This window comes from Pan paniscus, chromosome 15, assembly GCF_029289425.2.
Source record: "Pan paniscus chromosome 15, NHGRI_mPanPan1-v2.0_pri, whole genome shotgun sequence".
Lineage (NCBI taxonomy): Eukaryota > Metazoa > Chordata > Mammalia > Primates > Hominidae > Pan > Pan paniscus.
Window position 1 is genome coordinate 53,760,515 of NC_073264.2, and position 22,095 is coordinate 53,782,609.

Sequence of the window (22,095 nt, forward strand, 5' to 3'; positions counted from 1 at the left end):
TAAACACTATTGAACTCCAATGTTATGGATACTGAGGTGTTTAGGAGTGAGGTGTAACTCTTTTTCACTTATCAAGTGTGGAATTTCTTTAAAAGTGGTATGTAGGTGTCAGAGACGGGGAAAGGAAAATCATTCCTTGAGAATTTCTCCTGAGTTGAATTGCTTGTTCTGACTCTATTTTAGGAAGGTGTTCTTCAACTTTCGATAACACTTTCTATGTCGCTGGATCCTTATTTTTCATTTTGTAATCCTGTATTTTGTGGGGGTGAATCTTTTGTTTTCCAAATCAATGGGTGTCTTTCATTGTTTTATGTATGTAATTTGACTAGAGGTTGTTTTGTTTGTTGTATTAATTCGGCATTATTGATTCTTTGCTCTTTTCTCACAATCTTTTTTTAAAAGCTTCTATAGTATTTACAAATTTAAACAGTTTCTCTGTATTATAGCATGTTTCTGACAGTTGTCTTATTTCCCAAAGCAGTGCATATAAACTTTTGCAGTTATTTTTGAGGATGGTAATTCTTACAGCATTCTGTTTTCTTGTTCTTGTTTCCTTACTTTTCTTTAATAATACATTACTTCTAAAATTGGATCTGGATTGGTTTAGATTAACTTTTTTATTAACAACTTTTTTTGGATTCACAAAAATAAAATAGCATATTGTAGAAAATTTTAGCCTTAATTTTTAAGTTTTGCCAGTTTTATTTTCACACATACTTTTTGTGATGGTAGTGTGTTAGCTCAAAGAAGGTGCTCTGTTACTATCCCAACATCTTTCAGGGTATCTTTTATCTTTTAGTTCTTTCTTTTCATATACCTCTAAAATGAATTGTTCTGAGGAAGTCAGTTATAATAATGGTTCTCAACCCTGCAAGAGCCCCGCAAGACCCAGTGCAGTTCTAATAACAAACATTTTTAATTACCTGTTTCTATCCTGAAATTAATGGATTTTTAACCTACCTACACACATAAAATTCAGTGTAATTGCCTTAATTGTAACATAAAGAGGAAATAAAAGGAGAGCAATTAATAAATATTTCAACATGTTACTTTTAGAGCATGATGTAATAGATGTTTGTGTTTAGACACAGAAACCATGAATGGGGCAGCTATAAATGCAGACTATTACAGGTGTGTTGCATTGGTCACTTGTATACCACAAGCAGTATTGCTGTCAATGTCATGATTTTCTGAAATATTTGAACAACTGATAAAATTCTGAAGAAAACAAAGCACAAATTTCCTTCAATTTACACATTCTATGTGTTTGTGGAAATTTGGGCCTCTATTTAAACTATGCAAATATATACTTCGTTTATATTCAAAACGGAATTAGGTTCTGACTCAGATAATTATAAACAGGTGTTTCATCTTCATGACTGTCCAGGAGGACATTAGAAAGTTATCAAGGCCAGAGGACAGTTAGCTTAGGTGGAGGATTCTCCTGTGACTTGCAAGTCATCTAGCATCCCTGGACCTTGTGCACTAAATGCCATAATTGCCCCTTAATCATTGTGACAGCCAAACACAAACTTCCAAAACACTATACTGGGTGTTTCTGTGCAATGGAACTCTTTGGCAAGGATGTCACAGAGTAATTTTTTTAATGCATAAAATAAAATACATAGGATTGCAAGGAAAATGGATTGTATGGAAATACAGACCCCAGGTTAAGAATCTCTGCAAGAGGTGACTACCACACCCTTCTCCAATATACACACTCCAGTTGAGAACCACTAAGTTGGAAGGGCTTTTTATGTTGAGGGAAATGGTGAAAGCCATAGTCTTAAAATTTTAAGGATTTGAAAGTACATATGGGTGCCCAGAACATTTGCCATCAACACTGTGGCATCAATAGGGGACTAACAAGCACTCTGTAATAGAATCTAAAAGAATGAAAGCAAATAGCATAGGAACTCTATTTCTATTCTAATTTTGTATGAGAAATTAAGTGTATCAAATGGACTAATGCTTCTATTTTCCATTCTTTTCTCATTATGACTAAACTACCTCTTTGATTAACATCAATTAAAGTTCAGATCTTTTGCCAACTTGTTTATTCATATATTACAAGGCAACCTTGGCAGAACAAAATCTTTCTCCAGCTGCTATTTGGCAAGTTGGCAAAAAAAAAAAAAAACTTACACATATTAAACACAAGCAGTTCTAGGAATAGGAATTGAAAAGCAAGATAATCAAGAGTTTATTTCAACAGGTACTCAGTGCTTTGTAGGAGTGCATTGCAAGAGGTGACCATATTGTATGTACATGAATAGCTTGTCGTGACAAATGTGTAGAATACTAAAGATGATGATTTTTATTTGTTTTAGGGTATGTCTCTGTGCCAGACTGTCGTCGTGGGCTCTGTAGTCATTCTTCTCTACTCTTCCAGAGCTTGTTATAATTTGGTGGTGGTCACCATATCTCAGGATACATTACAAAGTCCATTTAATTATGGCTGGGATAATCTTTCAGATAAGGTAAATACCTACCATGTATTGCCAGTCTAACAATGTGATAATTAACTTACCCTCATCTAGGAGAACACTGTAGTGTTTGACTTACAAACACATTTATGGAATCTCTGTCTACTGTCAGTAATCATACTTAAAGCTTTGTGTTTAAAAATCTTTATGTACGTGTGACATTTGAAATCATTCTTCACAGAGAACTTCTCTCAAAGGAGTATTTTCTCTCTCTTTTTTGGTAAATAATAATAGTGCCACAAGCCTCTCGGTCATATGCTAATTTTACTTATTTTTGTTAATGATGATGTTTAAATATTTCTAGATAAATGAATTCCCTATTATTAGCCAGTGAATATGGTCTTTGTTAGGAGGAAAGTAACTCTCCCCTACCCAAGAACTACATATACTCTTAATATTTGGTTCAGGTTTACATGTTTAAATAATGGCTTTCATAAAAATCTGGCTTTGTCAGTCTTGATAATGGGAGAGCATTCGTAGTTCCTTGGGTGTCCAGGTATTTGCTGTCATAATTCCCAGTACTCTAACTACGCATATTTAACTTCCTAGCATTCCCATATGCTTCCTAAACATACATTTTGACATAGCTATGTGTCATATCTTTATAGTAATTTAGCTTTGTACTGAATTTAAGGGTTCCGGGAATACTATTTTTCATTTACCTTTCTAAAGTGAAGGAATTTTCACATGTGGTTCCTTGTGGCAGATTCTATTCACTCCTTTTTCCATTTCCCTCTTCCAACATCTGATAGAACAGAAACAAATTTAATATGTAGATTAGGTCCAAAAGCATATTTTAAGTAGAGCTGAGCTGAGTGACTTAACATGTTACGTTTTTCTATAGGTGTAATTAGGGTAAGTGCTGTTATTTTGCCTATGGAGCAGCTGGAACAGTAATGTCTTTAAAAGTCACTCTCTTTAGATTATGGGGCCTAAATAGGAGATCACTCCTTATTATCCATATATTAAAATTGTCATAAACTGATACACTGAAAAAATTAACTGTTTTTTATTTTTTGTAGCTTCAAAGCATTTTATGTCCTTTAAAGGATAAGTGTCATTTCATGAGAAACCACAAAATATAGAAAGTTTTAGAGTTTATGTGCTTGTAGTTGATATATTTTATCTTACCTGACTTGAAACAAGTTAACTGTGGAGGTGATTGCTTATACAATAAACAGATGTAAAAATTCTCTGCCATGCTCTATTTACAGGCTCATGTAGAAGACATAAGTGGAGAAGAATATATAGTATTTGGAATGGTCCTCTTTCTGTGGGAACATGTGCCAGCATGGTCGGTGGTACTGTTTTTCCGGGCACAGAGATTAAACCAGAATTTGGTATGATATAATATTCCCCAATGCCTGTTCTCCTATTTTTAAAAATTATGGAACATTTATATTGATTTTCTATTTTTGGCAAAGGTTAAGACTAAAAATTATTATAGATTCTAGCCTCCTTTCTTAGTGGAAAAGTAAAACCTTCATATGCTATCTAATACTTTGTTCACAGGCACCTGCTGGCATGATAAATAGTCACAGTTATAGTTCCAGAGCTTACTTTTTCGACAATCCAAGACGATATGATAGTGATGATGACCTGCCAAGACTGGGAAGTTCAAGAGAAGGAAGGTAGATGTAACAAAGCCACTTAGCCTGAATTACTATTGAAATTGATTGAAAAAAACAAATCTAAGCTTTAACCAAAATATGAAAAAAGGTGATTTGGTGGTAACATGTCAATAAATAAGATCGGCAATACTGGAGTTTAAAGCAGTAGATGTTAAACCCAGGGTGGGACCTGCATTATCAGGAACTACCATTTGACTCAAAGCCTATATGCCTTTTGGCTAAAATGGTACCATTTCATTTCGGGATCACTTGTTGGTTCAGAGCTGTTTGTGGGAGGGGGATGCACAAGGAAGAAATACTATTATAGTGATTATATGTCTGTTTCCATATCTTTAGTGCTGGTCAAAATCCAGAGAAAACCTAGATAAAACTCTTGGGAAGCTTAATTGCCATAGGAAATGTTCCCATGCCCTCCTTGTTACAAAACCATTTCAAGTCCGTAACTAGTACACTATTGACTGTGATTCGGGCAAAGAGGAAAGCTTAATGGCTGAAGCCATGAAGCATAATGGCTTCAGCTTGATATGACATTTTCTGTAATCCTAACTTCATCTGGGCAAGTTATATAACCTCAGTTTTTTGACCCTGTTTTTCATCTGTAAGACAGGGATAATAGAACCTATTTCAGAGGCTTGTTGTGAGAAATGAATGTATATGTGTGTCTGCATACATACATACATACATAGATGTCTTAGAATAGAGCCGAGTACATAAGGACTACATTGTTGTCATCTGACAATCAAGTTCTACCAGTTCTGAGTGGCATTTATTCATTCTTTTGTAACATACTGCAATATAGAATCCAGGATATTAGATAAAAGTCATTAAATTTGTAGAAAAGCATTTTGTTATTTGACAAAGAACATATTTCAATGTATTTGAGTGCTAACTTTATTACAAAATTCATTGAAAATGCTAAAAATTCAAATGTGACTTCTTATATCCTGATCATAGTCCTATGGCCTTTTTGCCTTTTTTTTTGTTGCAGTTTACCAAATTCGCAAAGTTTGGGCTGGTATGGCACCATGACTGGGTGCGGCAGCAGCAGTTACACAGTCACTCCCCACCTGAATGGACCTATGACAGATACTGCTCCTTTGCTCTTTACTTGTAGTAATTTAGATTTGAACAATCATCATAGCTTATATGTGACACCACAAAACTGACAGCATCACCAAGTCATGATTCTTGAGTTGTTTTTCATAAATGTGTATATTCAATGTGTTTAAATTCCATCTACATAAACATTCCATTATCTGTTGCAACTGAAAACAAAATCTGGAAGTGTGGCTGTGTTTGGTAAATAACACAGCTATTATTTTTGACCTCTTCATAGTAAAATGAAGTAAAATGGAAAGTTTGGAGTAGGAGAAAAGAGAGATTAGATCTTAAGGCACTTGATGGCCTCCAAAAATCCTGACTTTGGAACATCAAATGCATATGTGCACTTTTATCTTTGTTCTGAGTCACTGCAGTCCCCAAAGTCATATGCCAATGTTCACACTGAAATACTCTATTGTACACCAAACTGGAAGGCAATTTTCCTATGAAAATCAAAGCCGGTATATTCATTGGTATGCTCTATACAGATATCTTAATAAAAATTTTATAGTGTGAACAGTGCACAGAGTTAAGGCATAAAAATGTATCATTCTTTATAAAAATCTACTGAAAATGTGTAATCATTGAAGACAGTTCTTTTAAGCATGATTTTAAAATAGCGACTGAAATTCAATCATTTTAAACAAATGATGGTAGTAATCCATTAGTTATGGCCAGCAGTGTTCTTTGGAGAGCCACAATAATTTCAAGAGGAAAATATACCAGTGAAAATTGTGTGGCTATTTTGAGTAGAATTGGTCAGTTGATTATTTTGTGTAATTGAGATATATGTAGTAGTTTAAGCATGATTCTTGAAGAAAGCAATAGTGACTTTTGCATAGGGAGATTTTGGTAGAAACTTCTTGGGACTAAACAAGTTTAGAGATGCATTTAAGAATTATTCACAAAATGTGTAATTCTAAATTAAAACATAAATATATTTTCAAAAGCATTTGATTTCTCTGAAGCATGATATAGCCGGTCTTACCTAGTGAATCAGGATTGTCCTCAGGTAAATGAAATCATGATACATTATTGCAGTGAACTCAAGTGCAATACTTTGTAAGACATATAATTCCTATGATTTTCACATTTTTATATCTTATATATGGAAAAAGCCAAATTAAATTGAATTCAAATTAATTCCAGCATTAGACTAAATGAGCAAACTTAAGTAAATGTACAAACTAGGTAAGTATAAAACCACAGGTTAACAATATTGGAGTACTTTTAGAATTACATTAAAACTGTCTTAAATGTCCTATCCCAAATCTAAAAAAAAAGAAAATGGTAGGCTGAGATAATACAGAATTTTAAAATGCACTTTGTACCAGTGTCTATATGGAAAGAAGTAGATGCTGAATACCTCAAGATGCCAAGGGAACAAGCAACATTGGGAAGTTGTCACAACATGCTCAAAGACAAACTACGATTGTCTGCTATCTATTTCTTCAGAACTGGAACTAATACGACTATCCTTTTCTGTTTTATACTTTGATTAGAATGTTATTTCCTCGCTTACTTAAAATGTACTTCAACTTTTTAACAACTGATACAATAACTTCATAAAAGTATAACACTAGGTTGAAACCTTAAGGAAAAATTGAAATTGTTAATGCTTTCGATCTTTTGGGAGGCCAGTACACAGACAAATAAATTTCTTCTTTTTATGATACAAAATGACTTTGTATTCAATCAGAAGCATATACTTATGTTATTTTGGGTTTGTTTATAATTCTCTCATTGTAACCAAATTATTTTAAAATGTATAGTATAAAAAGTTACCCGTGGTATTAAGTGACAAAAGCGTACTTTTATTACAACTTCAGTTGTTAGATTTCTTCTCAGAATGCCAACTGTTTATTTTGCTAATAATGTTAGGCATCTAATCATCTAGAGCTGTCTGAAAAGATATGTTGTCTTTGTTAATCCTTGGGGTTCAAGGTGATAAAGTTTTTCTAGTAAGGCTCCCCTCGATAATGTTCCTATTTGACCAAACTAACAAAGATTACTTTTTAAAAATTTTTCAGATAAAATAACTTGGTTCTTTCTGCTGCATTAGTTGATTGTTCCAAATTTGAGGTTTGTAAGTTTATTCTTATCACTGACTAGGGTACCCAAATTCTTGCATTTGTCTCCTTATACACATCTAACATATCACCAAAGACAAATAAAGATACACTCTGGCCCAATCTTTGCTTAAAAATTCCAAAGCACTAGGAGCACTTTAAGTTTGGTCTCGAAAGGAGTTGTTTATAAAATCAAAGGGCTACCGATTCCCTGTTCGTCCTGCACTGAAGCACATGATGACAATATCAAACCTTCATTTTTGTTCATTAAAAAGTGAATTTCATTACTTAAGTGTGTAATTCTATAGTGATTAGCAGTATTTGTTTTCATCATTTCACTTGGGTGGCCATTAATTTTGAAACCTTTACCACTCATTGTAGTTGGTTGTAGTTTTATGGAAAATGTAATTTATAGCTAAAGTGGCTTTTTTATGCATAGCTGCCTTTTTTATTGTTTAACAGTGTTTCTCAGCTATATAATCAGTTTCAAACTGGTTGTAAAAGTATAGCTGTGGCCAATGAATGTATTTATTTGTTGTTTCACTAAATTGTAACAAAACACTACTATTAAAAATAAAAGTGTTTGTGCTTTTATTTAGAGTTCTGGTTTTCTTCATCTCTTATAATGGACTATACTGAGTTTCTATCATATAAGAATAAGAACATAGTGCTACCACAAAAAAAAAAATCAGGAGTTACAAATGATAGTTCGCCTTTAGTGATCTCATAATTACTTACATCTGGATGTAATATTGCTCCATATACACCAGTTTGACATGAAGTGCCATGCAGTTTAAAATGCCGATACATTATTAGATAGTACAACATTTTTATTTTTATTTTTTAAGGGTTTTTTAATACTTTAAGTTTTAGGGTACATGTGCACAATGTGCAGGTTAGTTACATATGTATACACGTGCCATGCTGGTGTGCTGCACCCATTAACTCGTCATTTAGCATTAGGTATATCTCCTAAAGCTATCCCTCCCCCCTCCCCCCACCCCACAACAGTCCCCAGAGTGTGATGTTCCCCTTCCTGTGTCCATGTGTTCTCATTGTTCAATTCCCACCTATGAGTGACAACATGCGGTGTTTGGTTTTTTGTTCTTGCGATAGTTTACTGAGAATGATGATTTCCAATTTCATCCATGTCCCTACAAAGGACATGAACTCATCCTTTTTTATGGCTGCATAGTATTCCATGGTGTATATGTGCCACATTTTCTTAATCCAATCTATCATTGTTGGACATTTGGGTTGCTTCCAAGTCTTTGCTATTGTGGATAGTGCCGCATTAAACATACGTGTGCATGTGTCTTTATAGCAGCATGATTTATAGTCCTTTGGGTATATACCCAGTAATGGGATGGCTGGGTCAAATGGTATTTCTAGTTCTAGATCCCTGAGGAATCGCCACACTGACTTCCACAATGGTTGAACTAGTTTACAGTCCCACCAACAGTGTAAAAGTGTTCCTATTTCTCCACATCCTCTCCAGCACCTGTTGTTTCCTGACTTTTTAATGATTGCCATTCTAACTGGTGTGAGATGGTATCTCATTGTGGTTTTGATTTGCATTTCTCTGATGGCCAGTGATGGTGAGCATTTTTTCATGTGTTTTTTGGCTGCATAAATGTCTTCTTTTGAGAAGTGTCTGTTCATGTCCTTCACCCACTTTTTGATGGGGTTGTTTGTTTTTTTCTTGTAAATTTGAGTTCATTGTAGATTCTGGATATTAGCCTTTGTCAGATGAGTAGGTTGAGAAAATTTTCTCCCATTTTGTAAGTTGCCTGTTCACTCTGATGGTAGTTTCTTTTGCTGTGCAGAAGCTCTTTAGTTTAATTAGATCCCATTTGTCAATTTTGGCTTTTGTTGCCATTGCTTTTGGTGTTTTAGACATGAAGTCCTTGCCCATGCCTATGTCCTGAATGGTAATGCCTAGGTTTTCTTCTAGGGTTTTTATGGTTTTAGGTCTAACGTTTAAGTCTTTAATCCATCTTGAATTAATTTTTGTATAAGGTGTAAGAAAGGGAGCCATTTTCAGCTTTCTACATATGGCTAGCCAGTTTTCCCAGCACCATTTATTAAATAGGGAATCCTTTTCCCATTGCTTGTTTTTCTCAGGTTTGTCAAAGATCAGATAGTTGTAGATATGCGGCGTTATTTCTGAGGGCTCTGTTCTGTTCCATTGATCTATATCTCTGGACCTCTTCAAGGAGAACTACAAACCACTGCTCAATGAAATAAAAGAGGATCCAAACAAATGGAAGAACATTCCATGCTCATGGGTAGGAAGAATCAATATCGTGAAAATGGCCATACTGCCCAAGGTAATTTATAGATTCAATGCCATCCCCATCAAGCTACCAATGTCTTTCTTCACAGAATTGGAAAAAACTACTTTAAAGTTCATATGGAACCAAAAAAGAGCCCGCATCGCCAAGTCAATCCTAAGCCAAAAGAACAAAGCTGGAGGCATCACGCTACCCGACTTCAAACTATACTACAAGGCTACAGTAACCAAAACAGCATGGTACTGGTACCAACATTTTTATTTATTCAAACATTAAGCTAAGAAAAATTGTTGTATGAAATAATTTATAACACTTCTCCCCTTCCCTTCAGAATCTTAAACAGGAATCCATTTATCTACCTTATAATCCTAGGAAGGTATTATTTGATTATTCAAGAAATTCCTCAATGATGCTGCCTTTTCCCATGAAAGAAGTTCCTTTTTTTCCCCGAATAGACCCCTTTCATGACCCACCAAAAACCACACCAAATCTTGAATACAATTTCAGCTTTATTGACCCCGTAAAGTCTACAAATCCTTGGGACTCTACTGACCCTTGCTGTAAAGTGAAGGGAGTGAAAGTATTTGGAATATAGGTAGGACCTCTAATATAATAAAGATGTCACTTTAAAATCAATTTATTCAACAAACATTTATTAAACATTCATATGCCAAAAACTATGCTATGGAGATGCAAAAAATAAAAAGGTTCCTTTTCCTGCCCTTAAGGAGCTCACATTCTAGTAAAGACTTTTGAAAAATAAAACAATACAGTACGATTTAAGTGACATACAATAGAGGTAGGTTGTAATTACAGTGGTGACACGAAAGTGGAAGTTAGATGACTCTCCTTGAGTGGAGCAAAGGAGGTTTCACAGAGGAAATGCTTATGTCAGGCCTGCAAGATGCATAGGAATTTTCCAAGTGGGGAAGGATGACTAGCACACTTGATGCAAAGAGTACAGCATTTACCAAGGCGGGAGGCCTGGCCAAATGTGGCTTCTGAAGAAGTGTAAGTCTGTTTCACCAGAACATTCGGTGGAGGAAACACATCAGAAGACCTTGTACACCAAACAGAGGAGTTTGGCTTTCTCCTGAAAGTTCCTGAAGTCACTGAAGGGTATTAGGGAGTAACACTGTCAGAGTGCTTCTAGAAAGCCTGCTGTGGTAACATTGAGCAACAGAGAGGAGACCAGCTAGGGATAGGAGGCAGGTTAGTACTGTAGGTATTAATAATAGCAATGAAGATGAAAGAGTGATGTATCAGAGAGGTGGAGATAAAATCAGTAAAACTTAGACACTAAATGATAGGGGAAGGTGGAGGAGAGGAATGAGCCTAGAAAACTTACAATATAATGGTTCTAAAATTAACCAAAGTAAGGGACACAGGCATTAGAGTAGGTTTTGCAGAGAATGAATGTTTTAAGACACAGGTGTCTCTGGGACAACCAAGAAAAGTGCAACAGGCAGATGGATTGAGGAGTCTGGCTAAAGATAAGGATTTAGGAACTGCTGAATTAAAATTACCCAAGCGTGAGAAGTGGTGTTGTGATTAAGAGAGAAAAAAAAAATGGAGGTCTGAGGAATAACATTTAAGGAATAAATGAAGAGGCCAAAAGGCAGGGGGGTGGTTCAGGAGTGAGCAAAATGTAAGAAGTCAAGGGAATAAATCTTTAAAGTAGGGGTTGTCAAAAATGTCAAATACAGAAAAAAAGTCAAGTACTAGCTTGTGAATTAAACTGTGGATTTAGAATTAAGATTTTAGACTTTACAGGAAGGGACTGTTAACCAGAGAGCCAAATGGCAGATTTTAGTTAAGGAGCCAGTAGAAGGTGACAAAGTAGAGGTAAGAATATTCCTTCAAAAAGATTGGCAGCTAAAAAAAAAAGAGGCCGGGTGTGGTGGCTCACACCTGTAATCCCAGCACTTTGGGAGGTCGAGGTGGGCAGATCACGAGGTCAGGAGATCGAGACCATCCTGGCTAACACGGTGAAACACTGCCTCTACTAAAAATACAAAAAAAAAAACATTAGCCGGGCGTGGTGGCGGGCGCCTGTAGTCCCAGCTACTCAGGGGGCTGAGGCAGAAGAATGGCGTGAACCTGGAAGGCAGAGCTTGCAGTGAGCCAAGATCACGCCACTGCACTCCAACCTGGGTGACACAGCAAGACTCCGTCTCCAAAAAATAAAAATAAAAAAAGGAAGGGAAGCATAAGATGAGAGAGAGGGACACACAAAAAATGGCCATTTGAACCCACACTGTATTTATATTTTATATAGAGTGATCACTTCATAGTCTTTTGAGTCTCCAAGAGGATTGACTTAATTAATGGTTTAATGTCTTTCCTTTCCTGCCTTAGAGAAAAAGGAAGTGACAGAGAAAAATAGGACAAATTATTAAACTTAGTTCTGTGATTATTCATTTAAAATATACTGAATACATATGCATACATTCATCCAACAAATATTTATTGGATACCAAGTATGTGCTTGGCACTGTACCAGGCCTTAGGGACACAGAAGAAGAAGTATACAGCAGTGTAAACTGACATTTCTTAACCACTATATAAATAAACCCCACTTTACTAATAATGTGACATTTCAACATGTTATACCTGATAAGACATATGTAAAGAGGGCACGATTTTGAGGTATATAGCTTCTTTTTCTCTACAATTACCATGTGCTATAAATTCCTAAACCCCTTCAAATAGCTTTATAAAAGAAGAGCTTCCACTAATGAAAACCTCCCAAAATTACAGTTCAGTTTTAGGGAGACAAAGGAAATGAACTTCGGGTATAAAAAACAAAAATGAAACTGGGTATGGTGGCAGACACCTGTATTCCCAGCTACTTGGGAGGCTGAGGTGGGAAGATCACTTCAGCCCAGTCGTTCAAGTTCCAGCTTGGGCAACACAGCAAAACCTTGTCTCTAAAAAAAATTTTAATAAAATAAATAGCCTACCCTATTACTATACACATCAAGCATAAAACGGGCAACAAAACTCAAAAAGAACTTTAGATTGGAACTTGAAAGTATTATTTATTCTAAGGCTTACAGTATTATAGTTCCAGAATTGTGGGAGTTTTTTTTTTCTGAGAAAATCATTTTTAGCAATTATTCAGTATTACACACTGAAGTATTTAGGGTTTAAGGGGCATGATGCCTATAACTGACTTTCAAATGATTGAGGAAAAATTTGTGTGTGTGTGTGTGTGTGTACAGAGAAAGCATGAAAGATAAAGCACATATGAACAATTAGTGAATCTGGGTAAGAGAGCTCTTTGTACTATTTTTGAAACTTTTCTGTAAATTGGAAATTATATAAAAATAAAAAGTGTTCCCCAAATTTTATTTAGTATTAGTGAAAGTATTATGAGAATAAATATATAATCTATTCAACTTTTCACAATGTTTAGAAATCTCCTGTGCCTTTGAGTTGTTATTGTACGTTTCTACACACAAAAACAACCCAATCAAAATAGCAATATACTTCTAAAAGTGATTTGTTTCATACCAATGTATTTTAGGATTGCCAGATAAAATACAAGACTCCCAGTTAAATTTGAATTTCAAACAAATAATTTTTTAGTATAAGTATTTTCCAAATATTCCATGTAACATATTAAAAAACTAATTGTTTATCTGAAATTCAAATCTAACTGGGCAATCTTTATTTTTATTTGCTAAATCCAGCAACCCTAAATGTACTGAAAAATTCTACGTTGGTAATTATGGGTCATTTATGAGGCCTCCTTAGCATTTTCCTATTAAATGCTTGTCACATTTACCATAGTTTTATTTATATTACATATTATTACATAAAACGCTAGTTTGAGAGACTTAGAACATTCACTTTTATCATATATGAATTTGATAATCCTCCTTTTATTCAATATTAAACTTTAAAATTTGTACCACATTATTAAAGTATTAATTTTACTCACAGTAGTATTATACATAGACTTAACACAATTTTTAAAAATGTGTTTACTTAAAACAATATAATTCTCCTTTACAAAAGCAACTTTATATAAAATGTTTGGCTTAAGACTGTCATTGCTATTATGCCTTTGAATGAAATTCCACTCTTTGGCCTCCATTGTCCAGAAACAGGCACATATCAGCTTGTTTTCTTTAATGAATATTCTGTAACAAGTTCCTGAAGTTTTCTAATTCTTTCACACTTGTAGAAATTCTGTAACCAAAAAATATTTCACTCAGAAACCATCTTAGATAAATTTTATCTGTAAAAGTTATTCACTTTGCATTTTAAAACATTTTTAAAGTAATTTATTTCAATAAATTTAAGGTGCATAAACCATTTAATGTATTTTAATATATTTTAGTTCTTAATTCGACAAGGTAAAACTAAGATATTAATGTATAGAAATTAGTTATTTTAAAAGTATTTAAATACATATGCCAGGTGCAGTGATTCACTCCTGTAATCCCAGTATTTTTTGAGGCCAAGACGGGAGAACTACTTGAGGCCAGGAATTTGAGAACAGCCTGGACAACACAGGGAGACCTGGTCTCTACAAAAAAAAATTTTAAATTGCCAGGCATGGCTGTGTGTGCCATGTAGTTGTAGCTACTTGGAAACCCGAGGTAGGAGAACTGCTTGAGCCCAGAAGTTCAAGGTTACAGTGAGCTATGATCATGCCACTGCACTCCAGCCTGGGCAACATAGCCAGATCCTATCTCTAAAAAATCAAATTATTTTAAATAAATAAAATAGCCAGGTGCAGTAGCTCATGTCTGTAATCCCAGCGCTTTGGGAGGCCAAGGCGAGCAGACCACTTGAGTCCAGGAGTTTGAGACCAGCAAGGGCAATGTGGCAAAACCTTCTCTCTACGAAAAACAAGAAAATTAGCCAGGCATGGTGGCGTGTGCCTGTATCCCAGCTACTCAGGAGACTAAGGTGGGAGAATCTATTGAGCCTGGGAGGCAGAGGTTTCCGTAAGCTGAGATCACGTCGGTCAATCAATCAATCAAATACATAAGTATGAGATACATAAATATTAAAATACTTCTATATTTTAAGCATTCATAAGTATACTCCCTTAATATTAAAGTATATAGTATTTGGTATAAAATATGTAAGTATACAAATAATACAATATTTAGGTATAAGTATTCATAAAAGTATTCGTATGCTTAATATTAAAGTACGTAAGTATAAAGTATATAAACACAGAAATATAATTTTTAAATGCATAAGTATATGAATACTTAAAATACACCATATTTAGTAAATGTAGAAAGAATCAATGCTATTGGCCTATAAAGAGTAAGAGTATTAAATGTATGACTACACTGTTTTCACTAATTTTTGTAAAGTAAATTTTGTTCCTTATTTTAAGTGCACTTAGCTCTGCTCTCGATCATGAAAAAAACAGAATAATCAATGAAATATTAACTATCTAGCCCTTGGATGCTAGAGACACAATTTTGAAGGTCAATTATTTCAAGCCCAAAATTGTAATATTTTTTAAATGAGGAAATGTAGTCCTTTAAAAAATGTTAATTTTTATAAATCTCAGCATTTCGTGCATGATAGGCCAGAAGGAAATGCATCTGTACTTAAATATTTTAATGTAAGTTCCTTATTTCATGCTTTTCTTTAATCATTTTGATAGGAAATAATTATTTTAAAAAGAATTATTAACCTTTTTATATAATGGTGAGTTCACAAAGAGATTTACATGTACACCTATGTTAAACAACATGATTTTTCTACCACTATCAGAAAAATAATTGGATAGAAAAAAACTGCTTTTAAGCAATTTTTAATGTACAAATTCGATAAGATGAATATTAAAATTCAATGAGTAATTATAATTATGATTTTATACATACATATACACACTTTTTTTTTTTTTTTTTTTGAGATGATGTCTTGCTCTGTCGCCCTGGCTGGAGTGCAGTGGTATGATCTCGGCTCACTGCAACCTCTGCCTCCCGGGTTCAAGCGATTCTTCTGCCTCAGCCTCCCGAGTAGCTGGGACCACAGGCATGCTCCACCATGCCTGGCTAATTTTTTGTGATTTTAGTAGAGTTGGCCAGGCTGGTCTTGAACTCCTGGCCTCAAGTGATCCACCCACCTTGGCTTCCCAAAGTGCTAGGATTACAGGCATGAGCCACCGTGCCCGGCCCTAATTATGATTATAAAAGTCAATAGAGGAAAATAAAGACGATCATGTACTAATTGTATATGTCTACATACTGGAGGTATTTCATAATATCCCATAATTCTGTAATGAAATGATTTCTTCAAAAAAAATATTACTGGCTGGGCACAGTGGCTCACGCCTGTAATCCAGCACTTCGGGAGGTGGAGCCGGGCAGATCACCTGAGGTCAGGAGTTCAAGACCAGTCTGGCCAACATGGTGAAACCGTGTTTCTACTAAAAATACACACACACACACACACACACACAAATTAGCCAGGCGTGGTGTCACGCACCTGTAATCCCAGCTACTTGGGAGGCTAAGTTGGGAGAATCACTTGAACCCAGAAGGTGGAGGTCGCAGTGAGCCGAGATCACGCCACTGCACTCCAGCCTGGGCTACAGACCAAAACTCCGTCTCAAAAATAAATAAACAAATAAAATAAAAAGGATATTCCTTACCCAGTTTTTTCTGAGAGCATATATGTTGCATTAGACTTACTTGGCTACCAGAAACATTTCAGTACATTCAAACTAACCTTCCAAATGCGTTGAATAATGATACTATTTCTTGTCTGGTTAGATGGAATTCATAACTAGGTCCACTTTCTGGCATATTTGCTATCAATTTCTCAGAAAATAAGATCTTCAGAGCAGTGCCCAAACCCTGAGTCTGTAATAGAAATAAGAAAAAAAGAAAAATTAGAAAATTATTCATGCAAAGGGTAAATGAGAAATAGGAATGACTAAATTTGCTTACCTGAAGCTTTCCCCACAGACGACATTTAAAACAACCAACACAATCCATAATTCTTGAAATATTTCTAAAATGCAGTCGAAAGTCCTCCTGAAAACAATTTAACAAGATTTTATTAAGATGTAATATACAGTCAATTAGTAAGTATTTTCTGAGCAGGTTCTATGTGCCTAACACTGTGCAAGGTACTATGGGGTACCAAAAATGAGAACAGCACTAATATTGATTGATTCTACATACCAGATCCTTACATACACAATCTCATTTAATCTTCACCACAAATCCAAAGGTAGTTATTATTATAATCTACACCTAATGAATGTAAAAAACAAGATTCAGAGTGTTTAGGTAACTTGCCTAAATTCCCACATCTAGTAAACAAAAAACTTAGAAACCAGGCCTGTCTGACTCCAAAGCTAAACTATCTGCAAAAATATACAAAATAACTTTGTCAAGGTGTCCATTGTAGGTGATTAACTATATGTCAATAGGTGGAGAAAGGAGGGTGAGACAGGGTTAGAGAGCATCATTTACCAGAAGGAATGGAGGGAAGGAATGAGAGAAGAAGGCAGGAATGGAAAGGAAAAAAAAAATCCTTTGGTTTCTTTTCTTTTTTTTTTTTTTTTTTTTTTTTTTTTTTTTTTTTTTTGAGAGTATCGCCCTGTCACCCAAGCTGGAGTGGAGTGCAGTGGGGGAATCTCACTCACTGCAAGCTCTGCCTCCCGGGTTCACACCATTCTCCTGCCTCAGCGTCCTGAGTAGCTGGGACTACAGGCACCTGCCACCACGCCCAGCTAATTTTTTTTTTTTTTTTTTTTAGTAGAGGCAGGGTTTCACCATGTTAGCCAGGATGGTCTCGATCTCCTGACCTCGTGATCCGCCCTCCTCGACCTCCCAAAGTGCTGGGATTACAGGCGTGAGCCACTGTGCCCAGCCCTTTGGTTTCATAATAATTCAACCACAGCCCTTCTTTCTGGTATGAATAAGGTAAACAATCAGGTCTTCCTTTGTTAATATTAAATTACTATTACTATTAACATGCAAAAATATATAAAATATAGTGAATGCCACATACCCACTACCAAGTTTTAGAAAAATTTGTCACAAGTACAATCGAAGCCCCTCAGGTTATCTCTCGAGTCCCATATCCCACCCTCTACTACTATATTGAATTTGGCATTGTTCCCTTTTTGTTTTTATGCTTTTAATACATATGTATACATCCATGAACCCTAGAATATTATATCATTTATAATAGGGCGACATGCATCCAGCTAATCTAAACATAGTATATATCCTTAAGGAATATGGAAAAAAGAAGGGAAGCCAAGAACACATCCTTCTTTTCCTTCAATGGAAATTACCAACTGATCTTCCAAGAGACTCCTGTACTGGACTAAGAGGGGAATCTCAAGCTTACAGTATTCTTAGCAGGAAATTTGACATACATCTCAGATAGAATATCCATTATACAAATTGGCCTATAATTTAGGGAGCACACAGTATTTCTCTTTTTCTAATGTGATAAACCACACACTAGGCTCAACCAGATGAAGGCAGGACCACAAATCTAAAATAGGAATAAATCAATGATTGGAACCCACTATTCAAAGGAAACCTCAATTTGCTCTGGAGACAGACTTTGCCAACATGCTTTATTCAGTTTGTGACTTTCAAACAGCTGTAACATGAAAAAAAGTTTTAATAGGATCTAAGATGTAATATCTTTATTAATTAAGACAAAGCCCAAATTGTTCATTGTTACCATATCTTAATAATATTCTCTATCTTGGTTTCAGTACCTGTACAGTAAGAGGTACTATTTTTTTTTATTTTTATGACCACATGACATCCAAGCAACAGGTACTAATTTTAAACCTACTTAAAAAAAACTAACCAGTAATATTACTCTACAAAGATTCTGTGATCTCATTTTAGGTTGCCTTTAAACTAGAGCATTGACCAAAACTTAAAGAAAAATCACACTTTTAACAATAATAACAGAGTAAGAAAGTTACCCTAAAGAACATGTTCCCATCCTATGAGCTGTTGACTTCCAGAAGACTTAATGGTTATTATGAGGATCCACAGAATCCACAGAGACAAGACTATATACCACAGAATAAATAGCTCACATGTATGCACTATAAATTTCCAAATGGATAGAAATGTTATGATCAATAAAACACAACTTTTACTTTAAAAGTGTTACTAAATGCATGGTGGCTTTTTGGCAATCATATTTTCAAAATCAACAGATACTAAAAATACTCTGTCATGAGAAGAGGCCTTGAAAGTTCCTGAGTATAAGAGACTCTCATACTTGTGAGAGTTGGAAGCCTCTGTTCTAAAAGACTGTGCTTGCTTTTGTAGACGCTAATTTCAATGTTTGCTTCTACGTTAATTCAAATACTTGAATGTGACATCTCTTGAGTAAGTCTTTGTATGACATGTACAGAGAGCAGGCATGGCTGCTTACAATAGCCAAATAAACATTGTAAAATTAAAACCAAGCACATCAAATAGCATGCGTCTTCTGCTTAAGTGAACTTAATATGCTAGGACCAAATTAATAGGCTAGAAATTTACTAGATCAAATTAGTAAAAATTAGTAAGGATTTCACAGGAGAAAATCCTTGTGACTTAACAAATAACAATTATGTACAATAACCTGAGTATATCCCCTAATTATCTCAGGTTAGAAAAATGTATGGTCCTTAAAATAACCAGTACCTAAATCACTTACAGATTTTCCTTGTTTAGACATACAGTTTTAGGTCATCACTTTAAATTACAGCCAGTCAATAGAATGATCAAGCATGCTGTGATTTATATTCAGTGAAACCAACTGACCAATTCTTGCCCAAATTCTCAAATACTTTACAAGTCTTCAAATGAGATCGTATTCTATTTGAGTTGAATGCTAAATAATTCTCCTTCATACAAGTCCTCTATTTCTAACCATACATCGATAGGGTACTAAGGAAACAAGATGAGATTTTTAAAATTAATTCGTAAATATGACTGTTTAAATCGATGTTTACCAGAAACTGCTTTTTAAAAAATCTTTGATAGTAGCATGTTTTGTTTTTTACTTCTTTCCTGTAAAAGATTCAGAAAAATTCTGTTACATCAAGACTCTCTACCTAAACTTCATAGGACATTAAAGGTGAGTGTTTCCGAGTTCTGATCAAATTAAAACATTGTGAGAAATCTTTCTAATCTGCACGATTTAAAAAGAGCTGATGCCAGAACACTTTCCAATAAAGCAGCAAGTAAACTAAAAAAAAAAAGGAACATATTGAAAATAGTAGGAAAAAAAGAAGTCTTATTACAGCATCTTCCCCCTCACTTTCTAGTTCCTGGAAGCTGTTTAGGCAGATTATATAAGCACTGAGGTATGTATTTGTAGCAAGAATGCTTCAAGTAGGAGGTAGATGGGAAGTCAAGAATAAGTATTATCTAACAGCAAAAAAACTGAGTGCATAAAATCAGGTTCTTTCATTACAGAAAGAAAGAATGAAAAGCAGAGGAAGATTTTTGTAAATATTTTGATGAAATCAGGCTGGGTATGGTGGTGGCTCACACCTGTACTCCCAGCACTTTTCGGAGGCCAAGACAGGCAGATTGCTTAAGCCAAGAGTTCATGACCAGCCTGGGCAACATAGTGAGACCCCAACTCAACAAAAAAATTTTAAAAGTTAGCAGGGCATAGTGGTGCCAGCCTGTAGTCCTAGCTACTCAGGAGGCTGAGGTGGGAAGATGGCTTGAACCCAGGAGTTCCAGGCTGCAGTGAGCTATGATTATGCCTCTGCACTTCAACTCTGGTGATAAAATAAGACCTTATCTCTTAAAAAAACAAAAATATATATACAATATGTATGAAATCAGACATATTTGTATAGAAATCTACCTATACATATCTACCATATCTAGTATCTATCTATATCTAGTATCTTTATTAAGACAAAGCCCAAATTATTGTTAATTGTTACCATATCTTAATAATATTCTCTATCTTGTGTTTCAGTACCTGTTCAGTAAGAGGTACTAACTTTATTTTTACTATTTTTCTATGACCAGATGACATCCAAGCAAGAGGTACTAATTTTAAACCTACTTAAAAAAAAAAACTACTCAATAATATTACTCTACAAAGATTCTGTGATATATATATATGATTTCATATGTACATATATATAATTTCATGTGTGTGTGTATATATATATGTATATATAAAATCAGATCAAATCCAGTAGTATGGAGGTCCACCTGCCTTTACTTACCAGTGGAACTTTGTAAGAGAGAAGAGAAATATAATTTTACTTGACCCCCTCTGGAAATCCCTTGAGGGTGGAAGCTCTCTTTCCCTTTAATGACAAAAAATCGTGCTGTGCACATAATGAGTGTGTAATAAATCTTCCTGGTAATGTTTGATATTTATAGTATTATGAGGCAAATACATACTCAGAGATGTTCTTGCCTGAGGTCAGACCCTATTAAGAGGCAAGGCAATGACCAGACCGCATTCTGTGGGGTATGGAATCTGTTCTTTCCCCAGCTGCACACTGGTATTCATAACTGTCTTTAATTCCCAGTGAATAAGATGAACGGCAGGGGGTGCAATGGCTCACGCCTGTAATCCCAGCACTTTGGAAGGCTGAGGTGGGAGGACCGCTTGAGCCCAGAAGTTTGAGACCAGCCTGGGCAACATAGCAAAACCCTGTTTCTACCAAAAAAAAAAAAAAAAAAAAGTTAGACAGGCATGGTGGTATGTGCCTGTGGTCCCAGCTACTCAAGCTACTCAGAAAGCTGAGGTGGGAGGATCGCTTGAGCACAGAATTTCAAGGTAGCAATGAGCCGTGATTGTATCACTGCACTCCAGCCTGGGTGACAGAGTGAGATCCCTTCTCAATAATAATAAAAAAAGATGAATGACAAAACATCACACTGTGCCTTCTCCCACTAATGAAGATCTTTTAATTAAACAATATCATCTTCAGAATTCTCTTCAGCAAAAGATAGACTAATATGCTACTCATGCATTGGATCCATTTCCTTTATTACCTCTATTTATTATATGAGATCATCAATGTGAAAGGCATCTAGAAAGTGTACGGCAATATACGGATATCAGTGTTACTTTGAATAAAATGCAAAATAGACTTTAAGTGGCACCTGCCTTTGGACTTGATTTTTTTGAGGAAAAGAAAGATTATGACTCTGATTTTTTCTTAATTTCAAGATGTATATCAAGATATACTGTTAAGTATATATACATGTGTTTATGTTTTAATTGACAAAAATGGTATATGTTTATGGATACAATGTGATGTTTTAATGTATATTTACAATATGAAGTGATTAAATCAGGCTAATTAACAAATCCATCACCTCACATACTTAACCATTTTTTGTATAGTGGAAACCTTAAAATCTATACTTTCGGCAATTTTGCAATATATAATGCATTATTACCATAGTTACCATTCTGTGCAGTAGATCACTAAATCTTATTCTCCCTAACTGAAACTTTGTACCCATGGATCAACATCTCCTTTTTCCCCATCCACTCCCCACCCCCA

At 35.0% G+C, this 22,095-nt stretch overlaps 2 protein-coding genes across 2 annotated transcripts in view; one reads left to right on the plus strand and one right to left on the minus strand.

Annotated features, from left to right (window-relative positions):
- The window catches only part of GPR137C (G protein-coupled receptor 137C), an 83,876-nt gene extending 75,995 nt beyond the window's left edge, over positions 1-7,881 (plus strand). Inside the window, exons 4-7 of the mRNA XM_034937558.3 lie at positions 2,331-2,480; positions 3,701-3,826; positions 3,999-4,117; positions 5,106-7,881. Coding sequence (XP_034793449.1) covers positions 2,331-2,480; positions 3,701-3,826; positions 3,999-4,117; positions 5,106-5,283 — 573 coding nt within the window. The 3' untranslated portion in view covers positions 5,284-7,881. The remainder of the gene's footprint in view (positions 1-2,330; positions 2,481-3,700; positions 3,827-3,998; positions 4,118-5,105) is intronic.
- A 2,191-nt stretch (positions 7,882-10,072) lies between these two features.
- ERO1A (endoplasmic reticulum oxidoreductase 1 alpha) overlaps positions 10,073-22,095 on the minus strand; it is a 56,282-nt gene continuing 44,259 nt past the window's right edge. The window contains exons 14-16 of the mRNA XM_003831710.6: positions 16,514-16,600; positions 16,293-16,426; positions 10,073-13,778 (exon numbers count right to left, since the gene is read on the minus strand). Coding sequence (XP_003831758.1) covers positions 13,718-13,778; positions 16,293-16,426; positions 16,514-16,600 — 282 coding nt within the window. The 3' untranslated portion in view covers positions 10,073-13,717. The remainder of the gene's footprint in view (positions 13,779-16,292; positions 16,427-16,513; positions 16,601-22,095) is intronic.